Raw genomic sequence first — 13,784 nt, 5'->3', positions numbered from 1 at the left:
GTGCCAAGAGGAATGGGAATGAGTTCAAGTGGAAGAGCATTTCGCTTTGGCCTTGGTTGTGTTTTGTTGGAAGAAGTGAAGACAATCGAGGCGAATGCATTTCCACCAACAGCAGGAGTGTTTTGTTCAGTGTGTCCACTGATTCCTGCAGATTATTCAAAGTGTCACAAGGAGGAGGGAGAAGCCATGGCAACAGATTCAAAATGTACTTCCTGTTTAAACTGGAGCTCATGAGGACTTTGAATTTCCAAACTTCATGCATCAATTAATTTCCCCTTCGTAGATTAATACAAGTTAACACTACATACTGATATACACCTGAACATCAGCTGGAGAGGACTCTTTAAAGTAGAGACGCTACATACTGATATACACCTGAACATCAGCAGGAGAGGACTCTTTAAAGTAGAGACACTATATACTGATATACACCTGAACATCAGCAGGAGAGGACTCTTTAAAGTAGAGACACTACATACTGATATACACCTGAACATCAGCTGGAGAGGACTCTTTAAAGTAGAGACGCTACATACTGATATACACCTGAACATCAGCAGGAGAGGACTCTTTAAAGTAGAGACACTATATACTGATATACACCTGAACATCAGCAGGAGAGGACTCTTTAAAGTAGAGACACTACACACTGATATACACCTGTACATCAGCAGGAGAGGACTCTTTAAAGTAGAGACACTACATACTGATATGCACCTGAACATCAGCAGGAGAGGACTCTTTAAAGTAGAGACACTACATACTGATATACACCTGTACATCAGCAGGAGAGGACTCTTTAAAGTAGAGACACTCCATACTGATATACACCTGAACATCAGCAGGAGAGGACTCTTTAAAGTAGAGACACTCCATACTGATATACACCTGAACATCAGCAGGAGAGGACTCTTTAAAGTAGAGACACTACATACTGATATACACCTGAACATCAGCAGGAGAGGACTCTTTAAAGTAGAGACACTACATACTGATATACACCTGAACATCAGCAGGAGAGGACTCTTTAAAGTAGAGACACTACATACTGATATACACCTGAACATCAGCAGGAGAGGACTCTTTAAAGTAGAGACACTATATACTGATATACACCTGAACATCAGCAGGAGAGGACTCTTTAAAGTAGAGACACTACATACTAATATACACCTGAACATCAGCAGGAGAGGACTCTTTAAAGGCTTATTTTTACGGTTTTATCTTGAGTTGAATCAGTATTTGAATGTGTATTTATGTTCTCATTCTCTTTCCTCCACCCTCCAGTTGGCCCCCGATGATGCCTGGAAGTGTCCCCACTGTCAGCAGCTGCAGCAGGGCACAGTGAAGATGAATCTGTGGACGCTGCCGGACATCCTCATCCTCCACCTGAAGCGCTTCAGACAGGTGGGCGACCGGAGGAACAAACTCACCACCTTCGTTCAATTCCCCCTGACCGGCCTGGACATGACGCCACACATGGTGACCCGAAACCACAACAACCACCACCAGTCAAACCCAAACCACCAGTCAAACACAAACCACCAGTCAAACCCAAACCACCAGTCAAACCCAAACCACCAGTCAAACCCAAACCACCAGTCAAACCCAAACCACCAGTCAAACACGAACCACCAGTCAAACACAAACCGCCAGTCAAACACAAACCACCAGTCAAACATAAACCACCAGTCAAACACAAACCACCAGTCGAACATAAACCGCCAGTCAAACACAAACCACCAGTCGAACCAGCACCAGCAGCAGGGGTTGAAACCGTCCCGCCGATCCGACCCAACTCCACCTGACTTCCTGTACGATCTGTACGCCGTGTGCAACCACCACGGAGGAATGCACGGCGGACACTACACAGGTGAGAAATACTCACTTTATGATTTTTTAAAGCTGTACCAAAAGCCAAGACGTTAGCATCTCCCTGGTTCCCTCCACAAAAAGCCAATGGGATTTTCTCAATGGGATTTTGGATTATAGCAGAAAAATAATCTCTTTATCAAACAAACGTTTATGATGCTTACACGTTTAGTTCATCAGGATAATCCCCAAATATTAACACCACTTTATGATTTCTGAAGTAAAAAGCTAACGTTAGGCTTTAAAGGAACTACAGAACGATCACATGACTTCACGTCACCACCGCTAAGCTAAAGGAGGCTAATGTTGGGCTATAAAGGAACTACAGCACGGTCACATGACTTCACGTCACCACCGCTAAGCTAAAGGAGGCTAATGTTGGGCTATAAAGGAACTACAGCACGGTCACATGACTTCACGTCACCACTGCTAAGCTAAAGGAGGCTAATGTTGGGCTATAAAGGAACTACAGCACGGTCACATGACTTCACGTCACCACCGCTAAGCTAAAGGTGGCTAATGTTGGGCTATAAAGGGACTACAGAACTGTCACATGACTTCACGTCACCACCGCTAAGCTAAAGGAGGCTAATGTTGGGCTATAAAGGAACTACAGCAAGGTCACATGACTTCACGTCACCACCGCTAAGCTAAAGGTGGCTAATGTTGGGCTATAAAGGAACTACAGAACGGTCACATGACTTCACGTCACCACCGCTAAGCTAAAGGTGGCTAATGTTGGGCTAATGACGTTTGGTCATTTTTTTCAACAGGAAGTGGCAAACTGCTGACACATTTCCCAGTTTTATAACTCATTCCTGCACCACTCTTGATTTAGATTAAAGTTGAATCCAACTTTTTTTTACATTACGATTCTCGAGCAATGAAAATTCATAAAACATAAAACTGCTGCACCAATTAATCTACAGAGACTACCAAGGCGGCAACCTTATTAAAGTGTTATTGAAATCACAGGAAGCACAAGCTTAAGCTGTCTTTGGCTCTTTTCTGCTGCAACAATGTAATTTCCCCTCTGTGGGACTCTCAATCTGATTCTGATTCTTTTGCCATCCCTGCAGTAACATAATAACACTTCCTCCACCTCAGTTGGTTAACCCTCCTGTCCTCCACTCTCACACGTTGGTTATTTCTCTCCTTTGTGGTGTTGATTGCAGCTTTCTGCAGGAACTCAGTGGATGGCCAGTGGTACAGTTATGATGACAGCAGTGCGGAGGCGGTGCCGGAGGCGGAGGTCTGCACACGTGGAGCCTACATCCTCTTCTACCAGAGGAGACACACCATCCCCTCGTGGTCCGCCAGCTCCTCCGTCACCGGTCAGTGCTGTGCTGGAAATTATTGAAATGAACTAGTCAAAGAGATGTCTTTCTGGTTCTTTCATCTTAAACACCTGAACTTTTGAAAGAACATCCATCCATAAGTCCCTGAGGGTGGATTAGGCAAATGAAGCCGCTGACGTCACTTCTTCTTGTTCTGATCTGGGTTTGCTGGCAGGCCGCAAACAACTTCACGGCGTATACTGCCACCCAAAGTCCCCGGCCGGAAGTCCCCGGAGTTGGGGACTGGCTTCAGTAGAAGCTGCTGGGACTCCCAGTAGCTTCTACTGAAGCCTTCAGAGTAAATCACCAGAACGCCGACACCTCCTCATCCCCACCGCTCCCAGGTTTTATTTTGGTGTTGCCATAAGTTATTCTCTCTGCGTTGGTGCGCTGGGCTAATGCTAATGCTAATAATGCTAATGCCAGCAAATAAAATGGCGGCTTCACAAAACTTTTTGGGAGTTTTACAGGGCGTGGTTTGCAATCCGCCCAGCCAATCAGAAATGGGAACCTTTTTCTCCCTTCTCAGTCCCTGCTCTCTGTGAACGCACATTTTCGAAACTGTATCGGAACTATAATGGGAAAAGTACTCCGGTGTGAAAGAAGCGCCTATTGAATACATGCTTAGTCATGAGATAACTGACCCATGATGAGAGTACAATAGACCCATGATGACCCTCTCAGAGTACAAGAGACCCATGATCACCTTCTGGTCACATGGCACCTTGTGACTGATCACCTTCCTGGGGGCTGAGATCTACTGTCACTCAACATGGAAGGCTTACAGAATTGTATTATTTATATGTTAAAATGTAACATAAGAGCATTCAATTCTCTGATAATCATAATTTCCATTACAGTGCTTACAAACCCTCTGCAGCACCTCGCTATGTGAGAGACATCAGGGGGAATCAGCCTCACTGTATCCATAGTGACCGTCAGCACTAACACTGTCACTGGGTTGTTTTACACACTGTACCATATTCAGAGGGGGAAGAAGTACTCAGATCTTGGAGTAAAAGTAGAAGTACCAGAGTGTAGGAATACTCTGTTCCAGTGAAAGTCCTGCATTCAAATGTTACTCAAGTAAAAGTACAAAAGTATTATCATCAAAATATACTTAAAGGGGACCTATCATGCAAAATGCACCTTTGTACGTCTTGTATACATGAACATGTGTCCCCGGTGTTCCAGGGAACTCACCAAGTGTCAGAAAACACAACCCTCTCTATTTTCCTCCATACCCAAATCTCTTAAAAAGGGGCTGCAACGGATCTGATACAGACTGATCCAGATTTGAACACTTCTATGACGTCACAGAAGTGGCGCTACGGCTGTTGGGCCAACTCCACCAATCAGGAGGAGACAGCCACGGACATTGCCGTTGGAAAGCGCTGGAGACGCCGTAGTACATATGCCAGGCCTGTAGATGGTGCTGCTCTCACAGAATCAGCCCATGATGCAAAGACAGTGTTACATTGAGCGAAATGAGGAATGGCTAAAATGCATGCTCTGTTTGGTATTTTGAAAAATAAAAAGTATAAATATGCCTTATATAGGTATGGTCCTACACTATATTATTCAAATACAGCATGATAGGTCCACTTTAAGGTACCAAAAGTCAAAGTCAACTTTATTGTCAATCTTTCAGTTTGTGTACAGAAATACCGTTTCCCACAATCCAGAGGAATACCAAATACAAATATTTATAAAAATATGTATATACCTATATATATATATGTTATTTTTCACGCCCCGGGTTATTTCAGTTTGCAGGGTTGTTTGAGCATTGTCTGTGTGATCTAGCCATTACATGAAGATGATAAAGATGTTTCCAGCAGCTTCTCCATTAACAGGATTCACAGGATCATTTCTATTCATGTTTTCAGCTCACTCTTCACAGACGGTGGGAATACTGATGACACGTATTCCTGCACACAGATGCTTTTTGGTTACTGAAAAAAACGTTTTTTTTCTGCAGGTTCCACCAGTTCCTCCACGTCTGACCACTGGTTGGTTCGGCTGGCGGAGGGGGGCAGTAAACGGGGCAGTGTTGGGTCAGGAGGACCCCTCCCTGGAGCTCAGGAGATCAAACAGGCCCCAGAGTCTCCGGAGCTACCAGTGTTTCGAGAAGACCCGCCCAAAACAGAGGAAAAAAGTAAGAATCTGGAGTAGTAGTGTGTATAGATCACAGGTACTTCCAAAAGTAATAATGTATCTCAACACTGATGCATATTAGGAAACCTGTTAGTTATAATGAAAGAGAAAATGCCTTTCTATACTAGTTCTACTGCAGTTTGGATATTGCACTCGTCCATATTGTGATTTGAACACATCTTGGATTCATTGTGCAGCCTCAGTAGATGTTACGTGTCTTTGCTTCCCCTCCAGGTGGGTTTGAAGCCCAGCCGTTGGTCCGTGGGACTCCAGGCCGCAGCGTCAGCATGAGATCACCCACCAAACCCAAGGAGCCTCTGAGCAAAGTGCTGCCTCTGCGCTGGGCTTCTTTCGGCTCCAAGGATCGCATCAGACCCCCGGAAACGGCCAAGTCTGGAGAGCTGGTGGAGTACCTGGAATCTGGGCGGCGGCCCCGCTGCACCAAAGACCCCATCGTAGCTCTGGTGGCGACCCCAACGCTGAAGAAGGCAAGAGGAGCGGACTGCAGCTCAACTAGCAACAGCAGTTTGAGTTTCTCAGAAAGACAAGGGTCCGATTCTCCTAAAGCCCCGGAGGGACAAAGCAGAACTCGGGACGATGCTATTCTAAAGCAAAAGTCATCGAAAAGACTAAGACAGGAGCACAGTAGGACCCTGGATCTAAAGAGAGAGGATCAAATCAGCCACAGTGCGCCCCCCAGCAGAGACTCCACGCTCAGAAGGACTACGGTGGCCTGCAGAGCTCAAAAAGACTTCCCTCAGAGTCAACCTGAGGACAGAAGGGACGGCCGGAGCCACGAGAGCCTCCTGTCCTTCTTCAAACCCGGGTTCATGAAGAAAGACGTCCCCGTGTCACCACTTAAAGGCCGACTGAACGGACACCTGGGGAAGCTGGCGAGCGGTAACTTATCCAAACTGTCCCTCTCCAACGGGACGCTGGTGCCCGAGGAGAGGAAGGCTAACGGAGCGGCTCATCATCATCCTCAGTGTAAAGTAGGGAATGGGAAGGCTGGGATCCTCGACCCGGTGGACATTCAGCGCGCTCACAGCTCCGGCAACATCCAGAGCAGAATGGATTTGACTTTCCACAGGTGTGCTTCCCTGCAGAGGAACGGAGACATGGTGGCAGCTCCGTCCCACAGAGTCCTGCTGACGGATAAACCCGGGTACGCCACTCTGCAGCGGACACCACTCAGCACCGCCTCCCTGGGTAAGCATGGGTCAAGTTTCAAGGCTTTATTGTCACGTGCTCAGCAGCTACAGCGTAGATATGGAAATGAGAAAGTGAAGTCAAAGGCTCCTCCAACAGTGCTACATGTATTAGACCCTCCAGAAAAACGCGGGCAAAATTCCTTGATTATGCGATTAAACATGCGGGGTGTTTATGTGATTTTATGCGGTGAAATTGCGGGAAGTTAGGAAATATGCTAAATATGCGGGAAAAAAGAATAACAATTTTTTTAAATATTGGGCTGTCTTATTTATTCTCTCTCACACACAACCTGCCACTAACGTTAAACCCCTTTACTATTCAATTAAACACATTCAATGTTTATTTATTGTAAAAGCAATTGGGCTATTTAAATCTCACACACACACACACACACACACACACACACACACACACACACACACACACACACACACACACACACACACACACTTCTCCGCCTCATTCTGTTTTCATTTACTCGTTCGTTATCTGACCAGCTTCCATCTTGTAGCTACTCACTTCGTTTCTTGTAGCCCTCGAAAGGGTTTTGGAGGTTGATGCCTCGGTGAACGTGAGTTGTTTGGCTTTCTTGTCCGCAGCAGCAGAAAGCATTTTTGAATGTTTGAATGAATCAAAGTGGGTCGCCACCGTCGATGTTCCCTTATGCTCCAACACACAGTTGCACGGGGTGCAGAATAGTTTCCCCCCACTTTTTGTTTTGCCCGGTCTTTCGTAGAAATGTTCGTCGGTAAATGAGATGGATTAGATTTTTTCATCTTGGTGTTTTCTCTATCGTGTGAGCTCCACACGTTCACTCTATACAGTGTTGTTTACATTCTGTGATGCGCGAGCTGATGACGTCAAGACGAGTTAACTTTTTTTTTCTCAACTTTGTGTGGAAAAATGCGGGGATTATGAGGCCTTTTTAAAATCTGCGCCATTTTGCTGATTATGCGGTAAATTCTGCGATCGCAGAATCGCGTTTTTCTGGAGGGTCTAATATATACAGGACATGAACCACCTGGATGGTTAGATACAGAATCACACACTATGGCCGGTCCGCGCCCCCCACCTTTAAGCGGCGGGCTCCAGCAGGAAAAGCTGGAGGCCGGAAAAGAGTGAGACAGGTAGCGCGCAAAAGTAAAAGTGGAACCGAGAGTGGTAGGAGAGACAGAACGAGAGCAAGACAGACAGACATTACGAGAGCGAGACAGTTTGTCCCCGTACCACTGGTTGAAAACCACTGCTGTAGATCACTGCCGGTACGTGCGCTGGGAGCGCACCGTTTAAGTTTGAAAGTTGAAAAGTGTGTGTGTCTGAAACGCTATGTGATACAGTACAGTTTACACAGCACATGTTCTGGAGCTACTATTGCACTAAATGCTAACACTTGAATACGTTATGCAAATATGCAACTTGTTTGTTGAAATGTTAATAAATGGGAGCTTCCTCAAACAGCCATCTCTTTCCCGACAATCCCCTCTGTGCACGAACCCTTACATATGGTAATTAAACATTAAAACACCTGCGGCTTATAGTCCAGTGCGGCTTATATATGTACACATCATTCAATTTAGCTGCTGTGGCTTATATTCAGGTGCGCCTTATAGTCTGAAAATTACGGTACTTCTCTGACTGTTTCCATGTGACTGATGGCTTTGTGTTTGTTTCTTTAAGTGCCTCTGTGACCGCCTGAGAGTGGGACTCCTTCCTCTTCCTGGAAACACTTCTCCTCCTATAGTACTGTTATAAGTTCTTGCCTGTGTGTGTCTTAAACTAAATCTATGCAGTGTTGAATCTACTGAGGAGAAAAAACTGCTGTGATGTGATCTATTTAGCCCTTTTTTTGGTTTTACAAAAGCAGTCTTCTGGTTTCATTTTGAGCTTATCTGAAAATCAGAGTGTGGATTTGGTGAATTAGCATTTTTTGGCGCATTACCCTTTGTGTCACACGGGCTAAAACATGTATAATTGTGGAAAGCTACTAACGCCTGCACTGTAAATCTGCTGCTGAAGCCACACTGCTTTCTCATTTTCATCTTATATCACCAATGCACTTCCTTTCATTCAATATTCTGCTACCTTAACGAAGCTTAAGGAACAATAACACAGCAGCATAATTGGAAAAAGCACTTTCTTTTCTGTTTTTTATATATTAATTTATGAAAGAATTGATCTACAACTTGCAAACCAACAGATTTCTAACAAAAGCACTTCTTTCAAAGAGGCACTATTCTGCTTTTTGGGGTCTTCCCTCTCCTGTAGTGTGTTGTATAAGAAACATAAAGAGCTTTCTGCACATTAAAGCATAGAAACATGTCACAGTAAAGCCACACTAATATTAATATTAACCTGAAAAATAGGAGTATAGCGCCCCTTTAAATAAATATCAAAATTCTACAACAACATTTACCAGATAAAAAATAAACACACAGAAGCAGAAACATCAAAAAACACTTGATTTATAGAACAATTAATCTACAACTTGCAAACCAATACTTATCAGTGAGAAACGACATTAAACATGTTCTTTGGGTTGTTTTTCAGCATGTCTGGATGAATGAAGAGTTTTGGCTCCAAACAGTACGTAGGAAATGTTCGCACTGAGAAGAAACACATATTTTAAAAAGCCGCTTACCGAGCAATAAAAGCAGAGTTTATTTCTCTCCCACTGAAGTTGGATTTGATCTTGATGAAATGCCAATACCAACAGACGCAGGTTCAGAAGTAAAGCTCCGTTTCCTCACATGGGATTTAGAGGATTCTCAGAACAGAAACACTGTTATTATTTCTCAGCAGGGGTGTTATGAATTCTTCCGGTAATCCTGCTCGGTCACATTGTCTGTAATAAAGTCATCGACACACTTCCTGTTTTTGACGCATCCATCACGGGGGGTTATGAGGGAGTGTAAGATTGTTTGCCGACACTTTGACGTTGTTCACGCCTCATGTTGTGTTCTTTAATGTCACTGTTTAATTACCAAAAGGCAATGCTAGTATATGAAGGATGTTGCTGAGGAAAATATGGCTAGATTTATATTTTATTATTAACTTTTTTAAAGGTTTTTGTACCTGATGTGTAATTATGTAATTTAAGATGTAAAAAAAAATGTATGTTTCAGGTTACTGTATACATTTGGTATGGAGGCCGACGGATGAAAACGTGCAACAACAAACCAAAACATTTCCATTATGAGAAACGCGCTGCAGCTCCAGAAAGGATGCAAATATAACACAAATGTTCCACCCGAAGAAACATCTTCAGCAACTTGACAACACATGCAGCGTTTAGAGAACATTCAGCAACTTGAGGAGACATGAGCAGCGTTTACTAAAAGCTGCAGAAACCAAACGCTGCAAATACAAAACGCTGCAAGAAGTTCAAAACACAATGGAGACCAGGGGACACTAAAGAGTGACGCACACAGCTGGGAGACCAGGGGACACTAAAGAGTGATGCACACAGCTGGGAGACCAGGGGACACTAAAGAGTGACGCACACAGCTGGGAGACCAGGGGACACTAAAGAGTGACGCACACAGCTGGGAGACCAGGGGACACTAAAGAGTTATGCACACAGCTGGAGACCAGGGGACACTAAAGAGTGACGCATACAGCTGGGAGACCAGGGGACACTAAAGAGTGACGCACATAGCTGGAGACCAGGGGACACTAAAGAGTGACGCACACAGCTGGGAGACCAGGGGGCTCTAAAGAGTGACGCACACAGTTGGGAGACCAGGGGATACTAAAGAGTGACGCACATAGCTGGAGACCAGGGGACACTAAAGAGTGACGCACACAGCTGGGAGACCAGGGGGCTCTAAAGAGTGACGCACACAGTTGGGAGACCAGGGGACACTAAAGAGTGACGCACATAGCTGGAGACCAGGGGACACTAAAGAGTGACGCACACAGCTGGGAGACCAGGGGGCTCTAAAGAGTGACGCACACAGTTGGGAGACCAGGGGACACTAAAGAGTGACGCACACAGCTGGGAGACAAGGGGACACTAAATAGTTACGCACACAGCTGGGAGACAACGGGACACTAAAAAGTGACGCACACAGCTGGGAGACCAGGGGACACTAAAGAGTGACGCACACAACTGGGAGACCAGGGGACACTAAAGAGTGATGCACACAGCTGGGAGACCAGGGGACACTAAAGAGTGACGCACATAGCTGGAGACCAGGGGACACTAAAGAGTGACGCACACAGCTGGAGAACAGGGGACACTAAAGAGTGACGCATACAGCTGGGAGACCAGGGGACACTAAAGAGTGACGCACGCAGCTGGGAGACCAGGGGACACTAAAGAGTGACGCACACAGCTGGGAGACCAGGGGACACTAAAGAGTGACGCACGCAGCTGGGAGACCAGGGGACACTAAAGAGTGACAATAGTTTTAGTTAGTGAACGCTGCACATGTTTCCTTAAAGCTGCATGTTTCCTAAAAGCTGCATGTTTCCTTAAAGCTACATGTTTCCTAAAAGCTGCATGTTTCCTAAAAGCTGCATGTTTCCTTAAAGCTGCATGTTTCCTAAAAGCTGCATGTTTCCTTAAAGCTACATGTTTCCTAAAAGCTGCATGTTTCCTAAAAGCTGCATGTTTCCTAAAAGCTGCATGTTTCCTAAAAGCTGCATGTTCAAGTTGCTCTAGATGTGTCTTCATGTGTTTTGGCACATTGATGTTTTTACATTTGCATCGTTTCTGAACCTGGAGCGTGTTTCTCCTGACGTACTCTAAGTGCTTTGGACCGTTGTAAAGCATTTGCACCTGTCGGCCAACCTAAGTTACATACTGTAAGTGAATTTGTCACAACACACAGAAGTCATGACTGACTGTAATATCTGCTTAATGTACTTCAAGTTTTTATGGATTGCAAATTAAACACAGCTTTTCTCACAATACAGTGTATCTGAGTGATTTGTGACCGCTGAGTTAGCGCGTGCATCCCATCAATCTTTTCTCTTATCCACATCGTGCAGCAGAGGCACAGTTTAAGTATTCAGGACAGGTGTGGGTGAATTGGATTTTCTGCTGAAGTCAAGCAGCGTATCAGACAGAGTTTCAGCTCTGATGAGGGCTGGTCTGAGGCCAGAACACCGAGGCATTCAGCAAAACGTTTCATAATTGAATTCATCTATCTATTCATATAGAACTTTCAGAGAATCCTTGCTAATAAAGCTCATTATAACTTTAAAGGTCCTTACACAACAAACTGACCCCAAAGAACACGTCTCGACTGTTGTGTCGCCTCACGTCTCTGCGTCTTGGCCAACAGTCGCACTGGAACACACCGCTTCAGCCGACGGCCAAGTAGCACGTGCGAACTGCGCATGCGTGAGTGGCAATAACTCTCCTTACCAGCAGGCGGCGGTAGTGTGTATTCGTCATTCAAAAGAGGCAACAACCGGAAGACAGGCCGTTACTCAATCTCGAGGATTCTGGCTTCCAAGCCAATATTTCATCGAGTGCCGCCGAAGAACTGTTCCAATCTCCAGCAAACTTGGAATTCCACCGAGGCCGCGTCCTTGGTTTGGGGGTAATTTCGAGGCTGCACATGGGTAGACTTCACGTCCTTAAAATCCCCACAATGCTTTGCGCACGGACCAATTTCAAAAACCCTTGCGGAGAATGGCTGAACCGACGCAGCACACATTTAAATATAACTATGTAGTGGCGTAGAACATGTTTATGTGTATATAAATTACTTTGTTACATTTGTTATCACCAAAAATGTGTTCCGTGAAAGTAAAGCAAGTTCATAATTAGATAGACATTGTGAAGTATTTATTTTCGGTACAGTTTATGTTGAAACCGTTAGAGAGAGTGGCACACTTGTTAGCCTGTTCCATTCTTCTTCGTTTTCCGAAGCCGTGGTTTGGAAGTATACTTGCTTCGTTTCTGAAGGAAGTGACTTTGAAGTTCGCGACTACCAAGCCAGCATCCTCGAGATTGAGAAACGGCCACAGACTGCGTGATACACCGAGAGAAGAAGAACAGACTGCGTGATATAAACAACAAATAGCGTGCGTCCCATTTTCCTCTACGGCGAGAAGCTCGTGGGGCTTTCCCCAACCTGTGTCGAGAGCTGGAGTTAAATGAAATCTCAGATTTGCCTTCTTAATAGTTTGTTTGGGTCCCTCACTTCCTCTTCGCTTCTCATGTACCGATTCGCTAAGCTGAACAGCCAATCAGAGTGATTGAGCCGACAGCCTTTGGCATGTTGAATCGGCGAAGGAAGGTGTCGGCACGGCCGAAAAGACACGACGGTGCGGGACACACCAATCTGAGTAGGGCGACACGACGCGGGTTCTTATGATCTTATGAGCAGTTTTATACTTATCGAACTTTAACAAAGTACACTTTTTACAGAGGTTAAACTAAACGGCACCCCTATCAGGATGATTAGCAACATTAGCATATCGTGCAAATGTGTTAGTATGTTTTTACCATTTGCATAAAGATGAATTATGCATTGACCCAGAAATCAGTTCTCAGTCACATAATGCCCCACTTATAATCATCTGCAGTTAGAGTAATGTCTGTTTCTGTTATTCGAGCACAACAGTCAGCTTGTGGAGACCTTAAATTAGACAATTGAAGTGTAGAGGCTGTTTAGTGGGTCTGCCATTACTTTAATCAATATCCCTACTTATTGAGCTCACAGTAGACATCATTAGGGTGCGAGAACAGTTTACTAAGTTAATGGTCTGTAGGTAGTTGCTGACACACAAGTAAACAAGATTATGCTGGAGATAATTGATCGATTGATTGATTGATATATTTTATTTCGAACAAGTAAAATAAATAATTACAAAACAAAAAAATGATCATCCTCTGCTGGGCTTTTTTGATGAGGGAGCAGATGTTCTGCTCGCATTTGAGGTCCTGGGCGATGATGGTGCCCAGGAGGCGGAAAGACTCCACAGCAGTGACTGGGGAGTCACACAGAGTGATGGGGGCGGGTGGGGCTGCGTTCTTCCTAAAGTCCACAACCATCTCCACTGTCTTGAGAGCGTTGAGCTCCAGGTGGTTGTCCCTGCACCAGGTCACCAGATGGTCCATCTCCCACCTGTAGGCAGACTCGTCCCCACCAGAGATGAGTCCGATGAGCGTGGTGTCGTCTGAACTTCAGGAGCTTGACAGACTGGTGACTGGAGGTGCAGCTGTTGGTGTACAGGGAGAAGAGCAGAGGG

General features: G+C 45.1%; 2 protein-coding genes across 3 annotated transcripts in view; one reads left to right on the top strand and one right to left on the bottom strand.

Annotated features, from left to right (window-relative positions):
• LOC307016329 (ubiquitin carboxyl-terminal hydrolase 43-like) overlaps window positions 1-11,490 on the top strand; it is a 127,344-nt gene extending 115,854 nt beyond the window's left edge. The window contains exons 13-17 of the mRNA XM_079645372.1: window positions 1,288-1,873; window positions 3,048-3,206; window positions 5,191-5,367; window positions 5,601-6,575; window positions 8,256-11,490. Of these exons, the coding sequence (XP_079501498.1) occupies window positions 1,288-1,873; window positions 3,048-3,206; window positions 5,191-5,367; window positions 5,601-6,575; window positions 8,256-8,266 (1,908 nt within the window). The 3' untranslated portion in view covers window positions 8,267-11,490. The remainder of the gene's footprint in view (window positions 1-1,287; window positions 1,874-3,047; window positions 3,207-5,190; window positions 5,368-5,600; window positions 6,576-8,255) is intronic.
• Window positions 1-13,784, bottom strand: part of LOC307016330 (phosphoinositide 3-kinase regulatory subunit 6-like) — a 492,324-nt gene that overhangs the window by 205,171 nt on the left and 273,369 nt on the right. The window contains exon 1 of one of the 2 annotated variants that reach the window (XM_079645375.1): window positions 7,098-8,210. The exons of the other annotated variant lie outside the window; for it this stretch is intronic. The gene's annotated coding sequence lies outside the window, so the exon portion shown is untranslated. Of the gene's footprint in view, window positions 1-7,097; window positions 8,211-13,784 lie in introns of those variants that run through there. 2 annotated transcript variants of the gene reach the window in all.

Source organism: Notothenia rossii, assembly GCF_949606895.1.
Source record: "Notothenia rossii genome assembly, chromosome: 8".
In the NCBI taxonomy this organism is placed as follows: Eukaryota; Metazoa; Chordata; class Actinopteri; order Perciformes; family Nototheniidae; genus Notothenia; species Notothenia rossii.
This window is presented reverse-complemented; position numbering and strand designations above follow the sequence as displayed.